The 23,322-nt window shown below is 41.5% G+C and overlaps 1 protein-coding gene across 7 annotated transcripts in view; it reads right to left on the bottom strand.

Moving 5' to 3' along the window:
* The window catches only part of LOC110500629 (protein phosphatase 3 catalytic subunit alpha), a 150,898-nt gene that overhangs the window by 55,522 nt on the left and 72,054 nt on the right, over positions 1-23,322 (bottom strand). For all 7 annotated transcript variants that reach the window (XM_090214739.1, XM_090214740.1, XM_021578104.3 and 4 more), the window contains one exon: positions 13,663-13,863. In XM_090214739.1, the coding sequence (XP_090070865.1) occupies positions 13,663-13,863 (201 nt within the window). The remainder of the gene's footprint in view (positions 1-13,662; positions 13,864-23,322) is intronic.

The raw sequence follows: 23,322 nt of genomic DNA, 5'->3' as shown, positions 1-23,322 counted from the left end.
CCTCTCAAACTTTTTCAACTAGTTGGCAGTCAACATTTCACCGATAAACAATGGGGAATAGTAGCCTGCACGTCCTTCTGCAGCTTGCCTGCCAATGCATGTTTGTCCCAACCCTCGTTTTGACAATTGAATGGGAACTTGCCTGCACGGCCAACACATTTGATTGACAACTAAGAGATATGCTAACTGGATAACAGTCGTTCAAGTTCAGCATAGCTAGCTAGCAAAGCGATTCACATTTATTGCTAGCTAACCAAATGAAACCGGCAGCATCTCTAGCTGTAGCCGATGGAAAACGATATGAGGGAAAACTAGTTCACTCACCCACTCCTCCAATGAAATGACATCCTCCCAGCAGCTAGCTAACGGTAGGCTCCTTGTTTTTAGTTTGCTAAATAAATAGTAACATAAATATACCGAACAAAAATGTAAACGCAGCATTTTCGAAGATTTTACTGAGTTACAGCTCATAAGGAAATCAGTCAATTGAAATAAATTAATTAGGCCCTAATCTATGGATTTCACATGTCTGGGAATACAGATACCTTAAATAGTCTGATGTGACCACTATTCGATTCCTGCAGGGCAAAGCATCTCCTTCGCATAGTGTTGATCAGGCTGTTGATTGTGGCCTGTGGAATGTTTTCACACTCCTCTTCAATGGTTGTGCGAAGTTGCTGGATATTAGCGGGAACTGGAACACGCTGTTGTACACGTCAATTCAACCATCCCAAACATGCTCAATGGGTGACATGTCTGGTGAGTATGCAGGCCATGGAAGAACAGGGACATTTTTCAGCTTCTAGGAATTGTGTACAGATCCTTGCGACATTGGGCAGTACATTATCATGCTGAACCATGAGGTGATTGCTACGGATGAACAGCACGACAATGGGCCGGATCTCGCCACGGTATCTCAAATTGCCATCGATAAAATACAATTGTGTTCGTTGTCCGTAGCTTATGCCTGCCCATACCATAACCACACTGCCACCATGGGGCACTCTGTTCACATCGTTGACATCAGCAAACCGCTCACCCACATAACGCCATACGGTTGTGTTTGTGTGGCAGGTTTGACGTACTGCAGGTTGGACATACAGCCAAATTCTCTAAAACGACGTTGGAGGCCGTTTATGTTAGAGAAATTAACATTCAGTTATCTGGCAACTGCTCTGGTGGATATTGCTGCAGTCAGCATGCCAATTGCACACTCTCAAAACTTGACATCTGTGGCATTGTGTTGTGTGACAAAATTTGATGTGCAAATTTTAGTGGCCTTTTATTGTCCCCAGCACAAGGTGCACCTGTGTAATGATCATGCAGTTTAATCAGCTTCTTTATATGCCACAACTGTCAGGTGGATGGATTATCTTGGCAAATGAGAAATGTTCAACAAATGTGTGCACAAAATTTGAGAGAAATAAACTTTTTGTTTGCATGGAACATTTCTGGGATCTTCTATTTCAGCTCTTGAAACGTGGGACCAACACTTTACATTATACTTTATAATTTTGTTCAGTGTAGATACGCTAGCCCAGGGCTGTCAAACTCAAACAGACCATCTTAAAAAAACAATGAATTCTCGGGCCAGACAAAAAAAATGTACAACTGCTACCCAAACTGGCTATTGTTTTATTAAGAAAATACGGCCCTTTATAATGTCCACCTATGTACATAGGATGCTGTATATATAATTTTTTATATATTAAAAAAGAGAGAAATAATATTTGTCCAACCTTTGCTACCATGCTTGCAGAGGTGCAACCATTACTCATTCAAGGTTTTTTAGTTATTTGTATTATTCTACATTGTAGAATAATTGTGAAGACATCAAAACTATGAAATAACTCATATGGAATCATGTAGTAACCAAAAGTGTTAAACAAATCAAAATATATTTTATATTTGAGATTCTTTAAAGTTGCCACCCTTTGCCTTGATGACAGCTTTGCACACTCTAGGCATTCTCTCAACCAACTTCATGAGGTAGTCACCCAGAATGCATTGCAATTAACAGGTGTGCCTTGTTAAAAGTTAATTTGTGCCTTGTTAAAAGTTAATTTGTGGAACAAAAGTTAATTTGTGGAACAAAAGTTAATTTGTGGAAGTTAATTTCCTTCTTAATGCATTTGAGCCAATCAGTTGTGTTGTGACAAGGTAGGGGGTATACAGAAGATAGCCCTATTTGGTAAAAGACCAAGTCCATATTACTGGCAAGAACAGCCCAAATAAGCACAGAGAAATGACTGTCCATCATTACTTTAAGACATGAAGGTCAGTCAATACGGAACAGTTCAAGAACTTTGAACGTTTCTTCAAGTGCAGTCGCAAAAAACATTGAGCGCTATGATGAAACTGGCTCTCATGAGGAACGCCACAGGAATGGAAGACCCAGAGTTACCTCTGCTGCAGAGGATAAGTTCATTAGAGGTACCAGCCTCAGAAATTGCAGGCCAAATAAATGCTTCAGTGTTCAAGTAACAGATACAGTGCCTTGCGAAAGTATTCAGCCCCCTTGAACTTTGCGACCTTTTGCCACATTTCAGGCTTCAAACATAAAGATATAAAACTATTTTTTTGTGAAGAATCAACAACAAGTGGGACACAATCATGAAGTGGAACGACATTTATTGGATATTTCAAACTTTTTTAACAAATCAAAAACTGAAAAATTGGGCGTGCAAAATTATTCAGCCCCCTTAAGTTAATACTTTGTAGCGCCACCTTTTGCTGCGATTACAGCTGTAAGTCGCTTGGGTTATGTCTCTATCAGTTTTGCACATCGAGAGACTGAATTTTTTTCCCATTCCTCCTTGCAAAACAGCTCGAGCTCAGTGAGGTTGGATGGAGAGCATTTGTGAACAGCAGTTTTCAGTTCTTTCCACAGATTCTCGATTGGATTCAGGTCTGAACTTTGACTTGGCCATTCTAACACCTGGATATGTTTATTTTTGAACCATTCCATTGTAGATTTTGCTTTATGTTTTGGATCATAGTCTTGTTGGAAGACAAATCTCCGTCCCAGTCTCAGGTCTTTTGAAAACTCCATCAGGTTTTCTTCCAGAATGGTCCTGTATTTGGCTCCATCCATCTTCCCATCAATTTTAACCATCTTTCTTGTCCCTGCTGAAGAAAAGCAGGCCCAAACCATGATGCTGCCACCACCATGTTTGACAGTGGGGATGGTGTGTTCAGCTGTGTTGCTTTTACGCCAAACATAACGTTTTGCATTGTTGCCAAAAAGTTCAATTTTGGTTTCATCTGACCAGAGCACCTTCTTCCACATGTTTGGTGTGTCTCCCAGGTGGCTTGTGGCAAACTTTAAACAACACTTTTTATGGATATCTTTAAGAAATGGCTTTCTTCTTGCCACTCTTCCATAAAGGCCAGATTTGTGCAATATACGACTGATTGTTGTCCTATGGACAGAGTCTCCCACCTCAGCTGTAGATCTCTGCAGTTCATCCAGAGTGATCATGGGCCTCTTGGCTGCATCTCTGATCAGTCTTCTCCTTGTATGAGCTGAAAGTTTAGAGGGACGGCCAGGTCTTGGTAGATTTGCAGTGGTCTGATACTCCTTCCATTTCAATATTATCGCTTGCACAGTGCTCCTTGGGATGTTTAAAGCTTGGAAAATCTTTTTGTATCCAAATCCGGCTTTAAACTTCTTCACAACAGTATCTCGGACCTGCCTGGTGTGTTCCTTGTTCTTCATGATGCTCTCTGCGCTTTTAACGGACCTCTGAGACTATCACAGTGCAGGTGCATTTATACGGAGACTTGATTACACACAGGTGGATTGTATTTATCATCATTAGTCATTTAGGTCAACATTGGATCATTCAGAGATCCTCACTGAACTTCTGGAGAGAGTTTGCTGCACTGAAAGTAAAGGGGCTGAATAATTTTGCACGCCCAATTTTTCAGTTTTTGATTTGTTAAAAAAGTTTGAAATATCCAATAAATGTCGTTTCACTTCATGATTGTGTCCCACTTGTTGATTCTTCACAAAAAAATACAGTTTTATATCTTTATGTTTGAAGCCTGAAATGTGGCAAAAGGTCGCAAAGTTCAAGGGGGCCGAATACTTTCGCAAGGCACTGTATATCGCAACATCAACTGTTCAGAGGAGAATCAGGCTTTCATGGTTGAATTTCTGTCCGAAATGAAACTGCTCCTAAAGGACACCAATAATAAGAAGAGACTTGCTTGGGCCAAGAAACACGAGCAATGGACATTAGACCGGTAGAAATGTGTCCTTTGGTCTGGATTTCAAATTGGAGATTTTAGGTTCCAACCGCCGTGGCTTTGTGAGACGCTGTGTGGGGGAACGGATGATCTCCGCATGTGTAGTTCCCACCTTGAAGCATGGAGGAGGAGGTGTGATGGTGTGGGAGTGCTTTGCTTGTGACACTGTTTATGATTTATTTAGAATTCAAGGCACACACTAACATTCTGCAGTGATATGCCATCCCATCTGGTTTGGGCTTAGTGAGACTATCACTGTTTTTCAACAGGACAATGACCCAACACAGGCTGTGTAAGGGCTATTTTACCAAGGAGTGATGGAGTGCTGCATCAGATGACCTGGCCTCCACAATCCCCCGACCTCAACCAAATTGAGATGGTTGGGATGAGTCAGACCATAGAGTGATGGAAAAGCATCCAACAAGTGCTCAGAATATGTGGGAACTCTTTCAAGACTGTTGGAAAAGCATTCCAGGTGAAGCTGGTTGAGAGAATGCCAAGAGTGTGCAAAGCTGTCATCAAGGCAAAGGGGTGGCTATTTGAAGAATCTCAAATATAAAATATATTTTGATTTGTTTAACACTTTTTTGCTTATGTGCTATCAGTTTTGATGTCTTCACTATTATTATTCAATGTAGAAAATAGTAAAAATAAAGAAAAACCCTTGAATGAGAAGGTGTTCTAAAAACCTTTACTGCTCAATTGTTGCTGTAATAGGCCTAGATGTTTCTGTTTTACATGGTGTTTGTTGCAGGTTTTGTATTTTGGTTATAAATGGTCAAGCTTTAAAAACCGACTGCAACATTTTAGTAGCCTAGCTCAGACTGTGGCATGTGTCTGTACACTTTCTCGCCGCTGTTACCGGGACACACGAAAGCAGCGCAATCGAAGTTGAATTTAACAATGTGAGCGCATCTGGCTGTACTTCGTTAAAGTAGCTGACTCAAATGTTGACTCATTTATACTTACTTTTGTGTCCTATTCGGCCCATGGGCCTTGTGTTTGACACATGTGCGCTAGCCTATTAGCCACATTATGAGTGACTTGTGATCATTGCCCATGTTAGTTTGATTGTATTGACATTCCCAGCCTTAGTTATAGTCGTCCGTTTTGAAACTGAAACTGTACATTCTGAATGGGTTGTGGTAGCAAACAATGTACCAGGCCAGCTGAGATTTACAGCCTGACAGCAATATTTTTGGACTACCAAGAAATGTTTTGGTAGTCCAAAATGATGACCTGGCGGCAGGTAGCCTAGTGGTTAGAGCGTTGGACCATTAACCGAAAGGTTACAAGATCGAATCCCCAAGCTGACAAGGTAAAACTCTGTTAATGGCAGTTAACCCACTGTTCCTAGGCCATCATTGAAAATAAGAATTTGTTCTTAACTTGTTGGGGATAGGGGGCAGTATTTTCACTTTGGATGAATTGCGTGCCCATAGTGAACTGCATCCTACTCTGTCCTAGATTGCTAATATATGCATATTATTATTACTATTATTACTATATTATTATTATTACACACTCTGAAGTTTCTAAAACTGTTTGAATTATGTCTGTGAGTATAACAGAACTCATAGGGCAGGCAATCTTCCAAACAGGAAGTGAAATTCTGAATGTGGGTCAAATTTTAAGTCATCGCCTCTTCACTTCCAAACAAGATATGGATCTGTTAGCACTTCCTACGCCTTCCACTAGTTGTCCTCATTCAGTAGAATGTGGAATGGAGCGTCTGGTGTGAACTTTGACCGAATGGGAGGGGAATGCGTCACTGTCCTGGCAGAATGCAACTTCCCTGTTGCGCATTTGTCTGTTGATATCACCATCGTTGGCTGCAGATGAAAACATATGCTCCGGTTGGAACGTCATTGGATATATATGAAAATAACATCCTGAAGATTGATTCTCTACTTAGTTTGACCAGTTTATTCGACCTGGAATATATCTTTTTGAAGTTTTCGTCCGAGTTCGCCTAGACCAGCGTCAGCTTTTGGGCACGTGAGCTAAAAGTGGTAGCAAATGCAGCTAATTGGACACTAGTAATGGACATTATGGAACAAAACAAAGATTTATTGTGGAACTAGGACTCTTTGAATATCTTCATCAGAAGGCAGTGCAAAGGTAAGTGAATATTTATAGTGTTTTTTGTAGCTTCTGTTGACGCCAAAATGGCAGCTATTTCTTTGGGTTCTGAGCGGCGTTCTCAGATTATTCTTTTTGCGTAATTTTTTTTAAAAATCTGACACAGCGGTTGCATAGAGGATACGTTTATCTTTAATTCTGTGAATAACACTTGCATCTTTTATCAATGTTCATTGAGAGTATTTCTGCAAAATCACCGGATGTTTTGGAATCAAAACATTACTGCACGTAACGCGCCAATGTAAACAGATTTTTTAAAATATATATATATGCACATTATCGAACAAAACACACAATACATGTATAACATGATATCCTATGAGTGTCATCTGATGGAGATAATCAAAGGTTAGTGATTCATTGTATCTATATTTATGCTTTTGTGACTGAAAAGTCGCTGTGTGTGTTTTTGAATTTGGTGGTCATCTAACATAAACATATGTTGTGTTTTCGCTGTAAAATATTTAAAAAATCGGATACGATGGGTAGATTAACAAGGTGTTTATCTTTCATTTGCTGTATTGGACTTGTTAATTCGGGAACACCTTATGCCCCTAGCCCCAACAGGTTTTAACTGATTTGCCTAGTTAAATAAAGGTAAAAAAAAAAAATTTAAAAATTGGTGAGTTATATGAATCATGCATTGAACTGCATCCATCTATTCTGCCAACAATGCCTTACTGTAATTCATGGAATTTTGAGTAAAATATAACCCATTTTTAAAACCTCTTAAAGTTGGTTTTGAAGCATAAACTGGGAATTTTATGTTTGACTGATATTATGATTGTCTGTTTCATATCTGGAATGTAGTTAAAACACTGTCAGTTCCACTTTAATGAGATGTACACCAAAACAGACACCATTTTGTTATAACACAACACCTAACACATAGCAGCCATTGCCCTTCGCTCCCTTATTATCTAATAAGTGAAAACCTCGCAAGACACTATGATTTGCGATCGTGGCAGAGACAGTGGAGACATTTTTTACAGTACATTGTGCAACACTCAGCCACAGAGGGACAGCAGCACAGCGTCTGCAGATGTAGGATCTTAATTTGAACCAGTTTGCTTCAGCAGGAAAATATTCCTACAGCAACAGGAAATGTGAATTATAATGAGTGGACTTTTTATAGGGGTTGATACATTTTTAGGGCAAATCAAGTCTGACAGTATTAACTGGAAATTACAAACTTGAGATGCCTTTTTAAACCTCCAATATACTACAAGTTTGCACTTCCTGTTGTGCAGGAAAGTTTTCAGCAACAAAAGAGTGGTCAAATTAAGATCTTACATCTGTAGCACCTTGCCATCTTCACCTTAATAAGGCAATGGGTTTGAGTCACATGATATTATGTGTTTGTTATATGCAAGAAAATCGGTTTGAGAATTAAATGAGTTACATTTGTCACTTGCACCGAATACAAGAGTTGTAGACTACAGTGAAATGCTTACTTACTAGCCCTTTCCCAACAATGCAGAAATATAAAATAGTAACACAAAATAACAATAATAAGGCTATATACAAGGAGTAACGGTACCGAGTCAATGTGCAGTGTTACGAGGCAGTTGAGGTAATATGTACATGTAGGTATGGGTAAAAGTGACTAGGCAATCAGGATAGATAAACAGAGTAGCAGCAGCATATGAAGAGTGAAAGTGTGTTTCTGTGAGTGGTGTCAATATCCATATGTGTGTGTGTTAGGTGTGTGTATGAAGTGTGTATGTTGGGAGAGTCAGTGTAGTGTGTGTGCATAGAGCTGGTGCAAGAGAGTCAGTGCAAATAAAAGGGGTCAATGCAAATAGTCAGGGTGGCCATTTGATGAAATGTTCAGAAGTCTTATGGCTTGGGGGTAGAAAGAAGCTGTTCAGGAGCCTTTTGGTACCAGACTTGGCGCTCCAGTACCGATTGCCGCGTGGAAACAGAGGGAACAGTCTACGACTTGGGTGGCTGGAGTCTGACAATTTTTAGGGTCCTTCCTCTGACACCGCCTGGATGGCAGAGAGCTCGGCCCCAGTGATATACATGGCTGTACGCACTGTCCTCTGTAGCGCGGATAGTGATGTTGTGCATCAATATCCGCGATGTTGTGCACAATGTTTTTGGAATGTTATTCTAATGTTATATAAAAACCCTAGCTTATGTTCTGGGAATGTTCCCGGTTTGCTGGGATGGCAATGTAAGATCATGGGTTTGAGTCTCGTGTAAGTAGCTGCGTCTACCAGCCCGTCAGCTGTACCCAAGCTAATGCCTTGGCTTTAGCTTAAGGGGCTAACACATCTTTGCTGTGCACCGGAGACCCGGATTCAAACCCAGTCAGTCACATTTCCATTAGCCAGGGCCAAATGGTAGAATAATGACTTCTGGTGTGGGGACTAGAGAGAAAGAGAATATCTGATGATGTGTTTTCTTGAAGGCTGCACAATAGTAGCCTTGTAAGTACCAGACTGATTACTGGTGAATGTAAGCTCGCGAGACTTCCAGATGGTTGTACGACGTTAGCACAATAGTCTAAAACAAAACATGTAAAGGAGATGGATTAAGGCCATTTATCTTTGGACTCTTCCTGGAAATGCTCTATTGCCATTAGTTCCTAGGACTGGCCCTCTGCCTCTTATTAAATCAATATCAAAGAACCTCATTAAGAAGTCTAATTGGGGTATTACTGAGACACTTGACTTAAGGGAGTGAAAGAGAATAGGTTTGCATCTATACATGTGGATCAGCACATCTCCTGACCAGTTTTTATCAGTGTTAGAAATCACCCAAAAAGGACAGGTCATGTAAAAATGAAATGATTCAACAAAAATAACCAACTTAAAAATCAACTAAGGTTTAGTGTATCTCCTAACAAATGTTTAGGAATCATATTGAAGTTCAATAAATTTCAATGGCTCACACACTATACTTTATGAAATGTACCAGTTATTTTCCCCATGATACTGTAACATCACAGTATGACTTTGGGTACTGTAAAATTCAGCGACCACACAACCCAGTATCAGAGATTATTGTGAAACAAACAAATTACTTATTGCAGGCTGTCACGTTGTATAAAGGATTGAAGACAGGCGCAGGAATACGTAATAGGTGGTTTTAATACTCCAAACAAAAATACAACATGCCATGAAAGGCACAGGGACGAAGCCCAAAACAAACAGGTATACAAAAACACAGGGATGTAACTAGAGGTCGCCCGATTAATCGGAATGGCTGATTAATTGGGGCCGATTTCAAGGTTTCATAACAATCGGAAATCTGTATTTTTGGGCGCTGATTATTATTATATATATTTTTAAATAAATAAATAACACCTTTTATTTAACTTGGCAAGTCAGTTAAGAACACATTCTTATTTTCAATGACGGCCTAGGAACGGTGGGTTAACTGCCTCGTTCAGGGGCAGAACAAAAGATTTTCGCCTTGTCAGCTCGGGGGATCAAATCTTGCAACCTCATAGTTAACTCGTCCAACGCAATAACGACCTGCCTCTTGTTGCACTCCACAAGGAGACTGCCTGTTACGTGAATGCAGTAAGCCAAGGTAAGTTGCTAGCTAGCATTAAACGTATCTTATACAAAACAATCAATCATAATCACTAGTTAACTACACATGGTTGATGATATTACTAGATATTATCTAGCGTGTCCTGCGTTGCATATAATCTGACTGAGCATACAAGCATCGGACTGAGCGGTGGTAGGCAGAAGCAGGCGCGTAAACATTCATTCAAACAGCACTTTTGTGCGTTTTGCCAGCAGCTCTTCGTTGTGCGTCAAGCATTGCACTGTTTATGACTTCAAGCCTATCAACTCCCGAGATGAGGCTGGTGTAATCGAAGTGAAATGGCTAGCTAGTTAGCGCGCGCTAACTAGAGGGAATGACGCTATACTGTTACACTGGCAATACTAAAGTGCCTATAAGAACATCCAATAGTCAAAGGTTAATGAAATACAAATGGTATAGAGGGAAAACTTCCTATAATTCCTATAATAACTACAACCTAAAACTTCTTACCTGGGAATATTGAAGATTCATGTTAAAAGGAACCACCAGCTTTCAAATGTTCTTATGTTCTGAGCAAGGAACTGAAAGGTTAGCTTTCTTACATAGCACATATTGCACTTTTACTTTCTTCTCCAACACTTTGTTTTTGCATTATTTAAACCAAATTGAACATGTTTCATTATTTACTTGAGGCTAAATTGATTTTATTGATGTATTATATTAAGTTAAAATAAGTGTTCATTCAGTATTGTTGTAATTGTCATTATTAAATCCCCCCCTAATCGGCCGATTAATCGGCATCGGCTTTTTTGGTCCTCCAATAATCGGCATCGGCGTCGAAAAATCATAATCGGTCGACCTCTAGATGTAACCCAAACAAAAGAGTGAGGTTAAACCTCTAATAAATATATGGGACGAGACCCATAATTAGCGTTGTACATTTTGGGGAATATTCAGAGGTGGAAACTTTCCATGGGAATTAACGTGAATATATGGGAATTAACCGTAATACATGAGAATTAACAAGAATATATGCAAACTAATATTAGTACGATTTAAATGTAGTTGTTTTCTGCATTGGATATATTTACCCTATCATATGGAGACTTAAACATAAACATTTTACCTTATCATAAGTAGACATAATTGCAAATTATGAAATCCTTCCAATAGAAATGTTAAACTATTTGGTTACGAATTGAACTTTAATTAAATGAGTTGACTCCTCACATGGGATGATTTCACTGAACAACAAAAGGGAATATTGAATGATCCATCGCATCTTTCAAAAACATTTTCAGCATTCATCTGTAAAATGATAGTCTAGAAACTAAAGCTTTGGTTGTCTTCCTCTCAGGCTTCCATGTCTTCTCCCTGGACCTCCTCAATGTCCACCTCTTGAACATCAGACTCTGAGACCTCATCTTCACTGTCACTTTCCAACCTTGTTGAGGATGGCTCGTTGTCAGGCTCAAAAAGCCTCAGATTTGCCCGGATGGCCACCAATTTTTCAATCCTTGTATTGGTCAGCCTGTTGTGTGCTTTGGTGTGTGTGTTCCCAAACAAGGACCAGTGGTGCTCTGAGGCGACTGATGTTGGTGGGATTTGGAGGATGATGGAGGCAACCGGGGAAAGAGCCTTAGATACACAAAGTCCCTTCCAACAGGTGGCTGATGAGATATGTTGGCACGACTGCCATATTGCATCTCCATCCAGAAGCCCTTGCTTGGAAGTGTACTTCACCAGACTGCCAAGAACCTTGCCCTCATCCAGACCAAGGTGGTGAGACACGGTAGTGATGACACCATAGGCCTTGTTGATCTCTGCACCAGACAGGATGCTCTTGCCAGCGTACTTGGGGTCCAGCATGTACGCTGCGGTGTGTTTGGGCGTCAGGCAGAAGTCTTCACGCTTTTTGATGTATTTCAGAACTGCAGTTTCCTCTGCTTGGAGCAACAGTGAAGTGGGCAGGGCAGTATGGATTTCTTCTCTTACATCCAGCAAATGAGTAGATAAAGGGCTGTTGATATCGTTAAGGTGTCTGATTCATCATTTTCACCTCAAATAGAAGTAGAGGGACTTGTGTCAGAAGTTGTTTGTTGTGAGAACTTTACACACTTGGCCAAATTATTCTGCATCTTTGTTGAATTCTTCACATATGATTTGGCACAGTATGTGCAAATGTACACAGCTTTTCTTTCTACATTCCCTGCAGTGAAATGTCTCCACACATCAGATAGTGTCCGTGGCATTTTCCTGTAAAGATGAGAAAAAAAGAGTAAAAATAACAAATACAATTCCATGTACAGATAAATAGTTAAGCAGTTAGATTAAACAACTCCTTTGTAAGATAAATTAAACATGTATGGAAACGGGTGAATTAACACTCCTCAGTTAGCAGGCTCATGCAAGCTAAAACCCACATGATAGCAAAAACTAACTAGCAGAAATTGTTAACAAGTTAGAAATTATTTAAACACACTTTCCTGTAGGCTACTAATTTATCAGTTAACAAAAAATCATGTGTCATTAAAATATAGTCACCCACAATTAAAATTAAAACCTACCAGAAAGCATGTAGTCCTTGGCTCAGACAGTGGTAGGCACAATTGCATCTCATTAGTGTGCAAGATCTTGGGAATCAGCTGTATATGTGATGGAAGGGTATACTGCACATGTGATGGAAGAACACACTGTGCATGCAGAGGGTTTGAATTCCATTGAATTGGGGATAGTTTAACCAAAATTGCCTTGTGTATCCCACAAAAAAAGGTTCACTGTTATAAGCTAACTTTTAATGAATTTAAGCAAAATGCCACAAATTCCAGGGCTCAACCTCCCATGAAAAATCTCTGGAAATATTCCGGAAATTTACCAAAAAGTTTCCGACCCTTTGCAACCCTACCCGTAATAACAATACATGGGGCGAGACCCGTAATAACAAATGCACAACAATACACGGGACGAGACCCATAATAACAAGTGAACAATACACGCAGCACGAAAGCCGAAATAACAAAGCACAGGTACTCACTGACCAACGGACATGGGAACAATAACAGACAAGATGATGGTGAACAGAGGGCACATATATACAATTACTAATCAGGGGAATTGGAATCAGGTGTGAGTAATGAGACAGTTCAGTGATGCCTAGAGGGGTGATGTAGACCCCCGGTACTGAGCAGCAGTACCGGGGGAATCCGTGACACAGGCACACAAAAAAGTAATTGTATACAGTGCACTTCAATCACAGATACAGACTGAGGTTACTTAAGACAGAAATGATAGGAGGGATGTTGGTCGGGGAGGATGGGTGGGCGTGTAACGCAAAGGTCTAGTAACACAAACGTTGCATGTTTGAATCACATCATGGACAACTTTAGCATTTTAGCAACTTTGCAACTACTTACTACTTTTTAACTACTAAGCAGCATGTTAGCTAACACTAACCCTAAACATTTAAATACTTAGCTAGCATGTTAGCTAACGCTAACCCTAAACATTTAAATACTTAGCTTGCATGTAACCTAACCTTAACCCTAACGTTAGCCACCTAGATAACCTAGCTAACATTAGCTACAAACAAATTGGAATTCGTAAGAAAACTGTGTAAAGTACATTATGAAGAAAATGATGTAATACTTTTAGAATAACACGAGAGCAGGCAGTGGGGGGGGGGGGGGGGGGGGTTATATGTGTGTGTGTGTGCGTGCGCACATGTGTCTACTGTATATCCATGTGGGCGCTTTACTCACTAACCTGTCACGGGTGCCTCTATGTCCAGCAGGTTCTTCTCAGCCCTCAAGATGGCTGCTCCCTCTCCGATGAGTCTGAGGGCTACGCTCTCCTCCACGCGGCCCTCCTTGGTCAGGTGGCCTTTGAGCACGTCCACTTTGGGCTTCCCATCACTGTCAAACACCTCCTTGGCTGTGAGCCGGTGACTTGGCGGGAACGGGACAGCTGGAGAAGAAAAAAGAGGAGAACAGTTAGTTACAACAAACCCACAGGTACAAAAGACCTTGCACGGAAAAGAGTGAGGACGGGTGCAATGGTGGACACCCTATGATCCCAAAAGGGGCGAAGAGGATTGAGTCAAATAAGTCACAGGTACAGTTGTATCACTGAATAAGGTCCTCCTGTGTTTTAGATTACTTCTGTGTGAAAATGACTCAAAAATGCCTTTGAAATTAGTGTATTTTCATGACATTTTGTGCAAGGAAATCTCTTTTGGAGGAAAGATGTTTGTCACATATCTGGGCAGGTGTCAAGGGAAACATAACACCTCTCATCACATGCAACAAAACATATTGGTACTCACAACTAAATGTGTGAATAAATCTATTTTACAATTTATTCAAATAGTAAACACACTTTGATGTCAAGAGGAAAATAACTTAAGACAGTAAAATGTCTCCCTTCAAAATAATGTAAGAGTGCTTTCAGCAATTTATCAAACTGAAAACCAACTGCCGGTGTAAAATACACAAATTAGCACTTTGAAATGACAAAAATGATCAACGCAAACATTTGGTAGCCTCTACCTAGCAGTTATTGTGTGTTGCTGCTGCCTGCCGCCTACACATAATCCTATCAAAAGCTCACTTTCCCGGCTTAATGGGGAGCATCTTAATTATTGACTAATTACAGTCACCCACAACAATACCCTTCATTTGAGGAAAGCAGAAACAAGGAATTCTATGAAAACACATTTTGACATGGCTTAACAGCTGTACAGTACAAAGTAGATACACCACCCTGATAGTCAATTGCAATTTAGCCACCAAAATATGAAGTGGATTCACTAACTAAGCATTTTCACACCATCAGAAAATAGGAAATCATGTTAATTAAAATCCCAGAGAAGCATCATGTCTAAAGAGAGATTAATGTGCTGTGCAAGTAGGGGTGGGGGAGATCCCACAGACGGGGCAATGATTTCCCTAAAGTGACATCATCTGTAATCAGACCTCTAGCGCACCTCTATGTCACACTGTAATGAATGAAAGAATAGAAAAAGGTAATTCATTATCGGGCTTAATTCTATATACCAGGTGTGCTACCTAAGACTGCACAGGTCTATTGGGTAGCATCCATGTTCTCAACCCCTCTCCTGAAGTGTGCACTTGAACACTTCCCGTCGTGGTGGAAACTCCCTCCAGCCTATACTTACACTAGTCTAATGCTTTAAAATCAATGACAGGAAGTGTGCAAGTGCACACTTTGGGAGAAGTGTGGGTGAATTGGGAAGCAACCTTAGACTCCTCTTTCAGTAGTCTCTCGACAGACATTCATAGACTCCTCTTTCAGTAGTCTCTCTCGACAGACATTCATATGATACAAGAAAGCAGAGCAAGATTCCCAATATGGCTCGCAGAATTAGCCTTCTCTTTCACTACCTCTGCTCATTCAGCTTTAATCCAGACAGCTATCATGGACACTGACTGAAACAATTGACAAGCCAGTCAGACAAACTATTCCTACCCCACACCTTCAGTTCAGTAGCCTACATCCCTGCACAGTCAACACTCATCTGTGTGGGTGTGCGTCAAACCCCAGCCAGTGCCTCAGATAGGGTTACCAGAGGCCCCCGGCTGGGCCACTTCTAAGCACCTGCTGTGCAACTCTAGCCCTGGGCTTAAAGTGACAGTCTGTCTACATGCAGTTTCCTGTCTGTCATGTTGAGCTGTTGTACACAGGCTCCTTCGCTCCGGCCTCCTGTCTGTCATGTTGAACTGTTGAACACAGGCTCCTTCGCTCCGGCCTCCTGTCTGTCATGTTGAGCTGTTGTACACTGGCTCCTCATAACTTTACAGAGTGGGAAGGTATGCTGCTTCCTGGGAACAGTCTGTGCGTGTGTACTCGCGTTCATGCATGTGTGTACTCATCAGTGCAACTGTACAGTGATTGTTGGATAGTTGTAATCTTACAGGCATCTATATACCAGGAGTGCTACCTAAGACTGCCAGATCTCTTGGGCAGCGTCCAGGTTCTCAACCCTTCTCCTCAAGTGTGCACTTGGAACACTTCCCACCGTGGTGGAAACTCCCTCCAGCCAACACTTACACCAGTCCAATGCTTTAAAATCAATGCGCCCTTGTAAACAGCTTTGAAGTTACACTTACAGTGGGGAGAACAAGTATTTGATACACTGACGATTTTGCAGGTTTTCCTACATACAAAGCATGTATAGGTCTGTAATTTGTATAATAGATACACTTCAACTGTGACAGACAGAATCTAAAACAAAAATCCAGAAAATCACATTGTATGATTTTTTTAAGTAATTCATTTGCATTTTATTGCATGACATAAGTATTTGATCACCTACCAACCAGTAAGAATTCCGGCTCTCACAGACCTGTTAGTTTTTCTTTAAGAAGCACTCCTGTTCTCCACTCATTACCTGTTTGAACTGCACCTGTTTGAACTCGTTACCTGTATAAAAGACACTTGTCCACACACTCAATCAAACAGACTCCAATCTCTCCACAATGGCCAAGACCAGAGAGCCGTGTAAGGACATCAGGGATAAAATTGTAGACCTGCACAAGGCTGGGATGGGCTACAGGACAATAGGCAAACAACTTGGTGAGAAGGCAACAACTGTTGGCGCAATTATTAGAAAATGGAAGAAGTTCAAGATGACGGTCAATCACCCTCGGTCTGGGGCTCCATGCAAGATCTCACCTCGTGGGGCATCAATGATCATAAGGAAGGTGATGGATCAACTCAGAACTACACGGCAGGACCTGGTCAATGACCAGAAGAGAGCTGGGACCACAGTCTCAAAGAAAACCATTAGTAACACACTACGCCGTCATGGATTAAAATCCTGCAGCGCACGCAAGGTCCCCCTGCTCAAGCCAGCACATGTCCAGGCCCGTCTGAAGTTTTCCAATGACCATCTGGATGATCCAGAGACAAAAATAGAGATTTTTGGTCTAAACTCCACTCGCTGTGTTTGGAGGAAGAAGGATGAGTACAACCCCAAGAACACCATCCCAACCGTGAAGCATGGAGGTGGAAACATAATTCTTTGGGGATGCTTTTCTGCAAAGGGGACAGGACGAATGCACCGTATTGAGGGGAGGATGGATGGGGCCATGTATCGCAAGATCTTGGCCAGCAACCTCTTTCCCTCAGTAAGAGCATTGAAGATGGGTCGTGGCTGGGTCTTCCAGCATGACAATGACCCGAAACACACAGCCAGGGCAACTAAGGAGTGGCTCCATAAGAAGCATCTCAAGGTCCTGGAGTGGCCTAGCCAGTCTCCAGACCTGAATCCAATAGAAAATCTTTGGAGGGAGCTGAAAGTCCGTATTACCCAGCGACAGCCCCGAAACCTGAAGGATCTGGAGAAGGTCTGTATGGAGGAGTGGGCCAAAATCCCTAGTGCAGTGTGTGCAAACCTGGTCAAGAACTACAGGAAACGTAGACTCTCAAATATATTATTATTTGCACTTTTTTGCTTACTACATGATTCCATGTGTTTTTAATCATTTTAATATCTTCCCTATTATTCTACAATGTAGAAAACAATAAAAAATAAAGAAAAACCCTTGAATGAGTAGGTGTCCAAACTTTTGATTGGTTCTGTAAATCAAGTGCTCCTAGTATTTAATTCCATGCCTATAGAAGGATGAGGTAAAGGGCATTCAGTATTGTTGGATAATCCTGGCTGCAAGTGAAGCTCTCAGGTTTCTGATGTCAAGTTGCTTAGCAGGCTATTGAACAATGTGTTAATGATATGAGTGAATAGAAGAGAGGTAGCAGAGACTAAGGGTATACCTAGTCAGTTGCAAAACTGAATGCATTCAACCCAAACGTGTCTTCCGCAATTAACGCAACCTCTCTGAATCAGAGGGGTTGGGTTAAATCAACGCCCTGGGAGCAGTTGTGGTATGGGGTTAACTGCCTTGCTCAAGGGCAAAATGGCAGATTTTTCCACCTTGCGATTTGATGTTCCATACATGTTGCTCATCATATGTCTGCTGCAGAGAGACAAGAGAAAGCATGAGAAAATGAGTTTTGATCCGTCATGGAAATTAAAGTGCTGAAAACACGTTGGCTCACTATTCAAAAAGATTACGGTCAAGCTATTGGATGAAAAATACCCAAGTTTTGGCGTAGGTACAGCCGACTAGCTAGCTAACGCTGACTAGCAAAAAATAAATAAAAATAAATAATAATATATATCACTGCTCAAAAGAATAAAGGGAACACTTAAACAACACAATGTAACTCCAAGTCAATCACACTTCTGTGAAATCAAACTGTCCACTTAGGAAGCAACACTGATTGACAATACATTTCACATGCTGTTGTGCAAATGGAATAGACAACAGGTGGAAATTATAGGCAATTAGCAAGACACCCCCAATAAAGGAGTGGTTCTGCAGGTAGTGACCACAGACCACTTCTCATTTCCTATGCTTCCTGGCTGATGTTTTGGTCACTTTTGAATGCTGGCGGTGCTTTCACTCTAGTGGTAGCATGAGACGGAGTCTACAACCCACACAAGTGGCTCAGGTAGTGCAGCTCGTCCAGGATGGCAGGATGGTATGAGGGCCCGACGTCCACAGGTGGGGGTTGTGCTTACAGCCCAACACCGTGCAGGATGTTTGGCATTTGCCAGAGAACACCAAGATTGGCAAATTCGCCACTGGCACCCTGTGCTCTTCACAGATGAATGCAGGTTCACACTGAGCACGTGACAGACGTGACAGAGTCTGGAGACGCCGTGGAGAACGTTCTGCTGCCTGCAACATCCTCCAGCATGACCGGTTTGGCGGTGGGTCAGTCATGGTGTGGGGTGGAATTTCTTTGGGGGGCCCGCAGAGCCCTCCATGTGCTCGCCAGAGGTAGCCTGACTGCCATTAGGTACCGAGATGAGATCCTCAGACCCCTTGTGAGACCATATGCTGGTGCGGTTGGCCCTGGGTTCCTCCTAATGCAAGACAATGCTAGACCTCATGTGGCTGGAGTGTGTCAGCAGTTTCTGCAAGAGGAAGGCATTGATGCTATGGACTGGCCCGCCCGTTCCCCAGACCTGAATCCAATTGAGCACATCTGGGACATCATGTCTCGCTCCATCCAGCAACGCCAAGTTGCACCACAGACTGTCCAGGAGTTGGCGGATGCTTTAGTCCAGGTCTGGGAGGAGATCCCTTTTCACACACTGTTGGTGGTATTTTGGCCCATTCCTCCATTCAGATCTCCTCTAGAGCAGTGATGTTTTGGGGCTGTTGCTGGGCAACACGGGCTTTCAACTCCCTCCAAAGATTTTCTATGGGGTTGAGATCTGGAGACTGGCTAGGCCACTCCAGGACCTTGAAATGCTTCTTACGAAGCCACTCCTTCGTTGTCTGGGTGGTGTGTTTGGGATCATTGTCATGCTGAAAGACCCAGCCATGTTTCATCTTCAATGCCCTTGCTGATGGAAGGAGGTTTTCACTCAAAATCTCACGATACATGGCCCCATTCATTCTTTCCTTTACACAGATCAGTCGTCCTGGTCCCTTTGCAGAAAAACAGCCCCAAAGCATGATGTTTCCACCCCCATGCTTCACAGTAGGTATGGTGTTCTTTGGATGCAACTCAGCATTCTTTGTCCTCCAAACACGACGAGTTGAGTTTTTACCAAAAAGTTATATTTTGGTTTCATCTGACCATATGACATTCTCCCAATCTTCTTCTGGATCATCCAAATGCTCTCTAGCAAACTTCAGATGGGCCTGGGCATGTACTGGCTTAAGCAGGGGGACACGTCTGGCACTGTAGGATTTGAGTCCCTGGCGGCGTAGTGTGTTACTGATGGTAGGCTTTGTTACTTGGGGTCCCAGCTCTCTGCAGGTCATTCACTAGGTCCCCCCTTGTGGTTCTGGGATTTTTGCTCACCGTTCTTGTGATCATTTTGACCCCACGGGGTGAGATCTTGCGTGGAGCCCCAGATCGAGGGAGATTATCAGTGGTCTTGTATGTCTTACATTTCCTAATAATTGCTCCCACAGTTGATTTCTTCAAACCAAGCTGCTTACCTATTGCAGATTCAGTCTTCCCAGCCTGGTGCAGGTCTACAATTTTGTTTCTGGTGTCCTTTGACAGCTCTTTGGTCTTGGCCATAGTGGAGTTTGGAGTGTGACTGTTTGAGGTTGTGGACAGGTGTCTTTTATACTGATGATAAGTTCAAACAGGTGCCATTAATACAGGTAACGAGTGGAGGACAGAGGAGCCTCTTAAAGAAGAAATTACAGGTCTGTGAGAGCCAGAAATCTTGCTTGTTTGTAGGTGACCAGATACTTATTTTCCACCATAATTTGCAAATAAATTCATTAAAAATCCTACAATGTGATTTCCTGGATTTTTTTCTCATTTTGTCTGTCATAGTTTTAAGTGTACCTATGATGGAAATTACAGGCCTCTCTCATCTTTTTAAGTTGGAGAACTTGCACAATTGGTGGCTGACTAAATACTTTTTTGCCCCACTGTATATACACACACAAATCGATACTTGGGGTCAAATATCAATATAATATCATCCCAAAATAATATTGCGTTATGTAACTGTATGGATCCCCCACCAATGATGCACCCCCCCCAATCATTGTCAACTGATTTAATGTTGGCCTAACTAACTGCTTTTGACATACTTTATGATGATTGACATTGAAGTCTGTCTTTTATGTATTGCCCATTTCTAATTATCAATCCTGTCCTTTCTTAATCCACCCTCGATAGTTGATTCAGAAGTTTTTCAAAGTCCAATTAATTAGGGCATATTTCAATTTCGAAGACTGTCATTCGGAATGGCACACACTCCTGTGTTCCAGCACTTCAGAACTGTGAGAGTACAGCAGACTGAGTTGGTCGAGCCTGCCTGCCTGGTTGCCTGGTTGCCTGCCTGTACGCCTGCCTGTTTGCCTGCTTGCATGGTTGCCTGGCTGATTACTAAGTATGACTCAAAACTGGGCTCCATTAGCTGATAGCTTTAATTCATTTCATCATTACTCAGCCCCCCGCCGTGTAACTAGGCGATTGCTGCTCTGCCAGCTAGTCTAGAAGGAGCGAAATTGGTCTGCATTCATGAGAAGTCTGAACATGCCCTTTCACCACGACTTAAAGGGGAATTTCAATGAAAATTGATAATTTGATATTGTACATTAGGTACAGTAATTAATTAATTCAGTGAAAGACCATCAAGGATCACACCTCATTTCTCCAGCACCAATCAACCCACTTGCCCCCGTGAACCCACTTGCCCCGGCCCTTTTTAACCCTCACGTTTAAGTAAAATAGACCAACCCCAGGATTCAGTCCCCTGTTCACGAGCAGTCAGCTTTTAAGACAATAATCTACTGGACCAAGAGACTAGCCTGTTGCTCTGGAGGACAATGCTGTCGTTGCCGTCAAATCTCATTTGCCTAACTTTAAGTGCTATGAGTATCTTTTCTCCTGATGGATATTTCTCCCATCACAATGCAGTGGGACTGTGGGAGTAGAAAATGGCTTTTGGCAATCATTGAAAAAGTAGGTGCTTAATTGGTAAAAAGACCAATAACAGTTGAAACTCAGGAAAGCAACAGGCATGCTTAAGAGCCATTGCTCCAATCAGAGCCATTTCCACCATTAGATAGAAACGCTATCCATCTCCCGCTTGCGTAGCAAATTAATACTATGCATTATTCAAACGACACCCCCTCATGTATTTTGAATGCATTATCTATCTCCCCCTCATGCATTATTTGAGGCACTCCAGGGAACAGTAACTAATTCCTTTCCACGGATTAAAAGTATCATTCAAAAGGCTGATTACAGGAAGCCATGTTGGTTACACTGGGGGTCGGCACTTTTCACATTGTGTAACAATCACTTCAGCTCTAAGGTAGGAGTTTAATGACGTTGCAGAATAATGATTAATCAGAAGACAGGATGGAAGACTGGCGGATCACTGGTGCATAAATTGTGATGCATGACACTTGGGGTACATCTCAATAGTCTGAAGTCATGTGAAGGATACCAGACAGATTTCAGCAAATTGAAATTGCAATGCATTATTATATTGCAGCACATAAGAGTAATTGACAATTTTGGCCAATAAAAAAAATCTAAGCTGCAAGATTTCTTGTCTAGAGCTCTATAATGACATTAGTCAGATGACTACTTTCACTCCATTACCTCTCTGCTACTTTCGCTACAGTAAATTACCTCTCTTCTACTTTCACTACATTACCTTTCTGCTACTTTCACTACAGTACATTACCTACTTTCACCCCATGAACACTGCTACTTTCACTACATTACCTCTTCTACTTTCACTACATAACCTCTCTGCTACTTTCACAAACTATTTTCTACATTCACTACATTACTTATCTGCTACTTTCTCTACCTAAAATCTTTACTACGTTCACTACAGTACCTCTGCTACTTTCACTACAGTACCTCTTCACTACGTTCACTACATTACCTCTGATACTTTCACTACATTACCTCTCTGCTACTTTCACTACCTTAATGAACTAAAGTACTGCTCTCCAACTGGCTTTTAAAGTGATAATCAGCAGTAGAAACAATAACAAAGCGTTGTCCCCACCCCTGTTTTGGTAAAAAGTTGAGGGATGGGGATGGAGAAATGTAACCACTCTCAAATTCATAGACAGAGCTATGGAGGACTGACTGACTGTCCATGATATACAAATTTGAGAATGAACCATGTTTTAAGGCTATTTAATGTTTCTTTACATTTACTTTGTTTACAAACATTAGGTTCTGATGGGGTACATCAGTTGAACTTAGCTCATGAGACATGTATAAGTTGTATACAGTACTTCAATAATCAATGGGTACATATTGGGCTTGGCAGTATACCGTATATACCGGGTTATTTGGAAAAATCCACGGGATGGTTTTTCCAATACCGTCAATAAGGTTGAAACAATATATTGAAAATGTTTTAATACATTTGAATATTTGTAGCTACTTTTTAAGTAAATACCTGCAGTCAACTTGAGCAATATGTTAGGAGATAAAGAACATTGCTTTCTTCATTTCACCTGTCACATTATTATGAAGCATACAGTAGTCCCCAGTCACAAGGTGGCATTTTTTTAGTTACTTGTATAGTTTAGGTCATAAACTATACATTGCTAACCTTCGGATTACAGAGTATCAGTGGGTTTTGAAAACAGCGCCCCTTGTGTTCAGCGCGGAATATCCCGGTATGGCACAAGGCCGGTATTACAATCTGGATACCTCCAAAGCCTAGTACATATCATTAATTGATCCAAAAAGTCCAAAAATGGATGTAGCAGCTACTGATTTCCCCTTTAAGTGGTATATGCTCCAATTACAAGATGCTGGATATGTGGTTGTTCCTAGAATATTTCAACATCTCTAACTGGTCAAACTGCTTTCTTCTCC

Source organism: Oncorhynchus mykiss, chromosome 21, assembly GCF_057628025.1.
Source record: "Oncorhynchus mykiss isolate SJ-2025 chromosome 21, ASM5762802v1, whole genome shotgun sequence".
Taxonomy (NCBI): Eukaryota; Metazoa; Chordata; class Actinopteri; order Salmoniformes; family Salmonidae; genus Oncorhynchus; species Oncorhynchus mykiss.
Note: the sequence above shows the minus strand (reverse complement) of the source record. Positions and strands in the feature narration are given on the sequence as shown.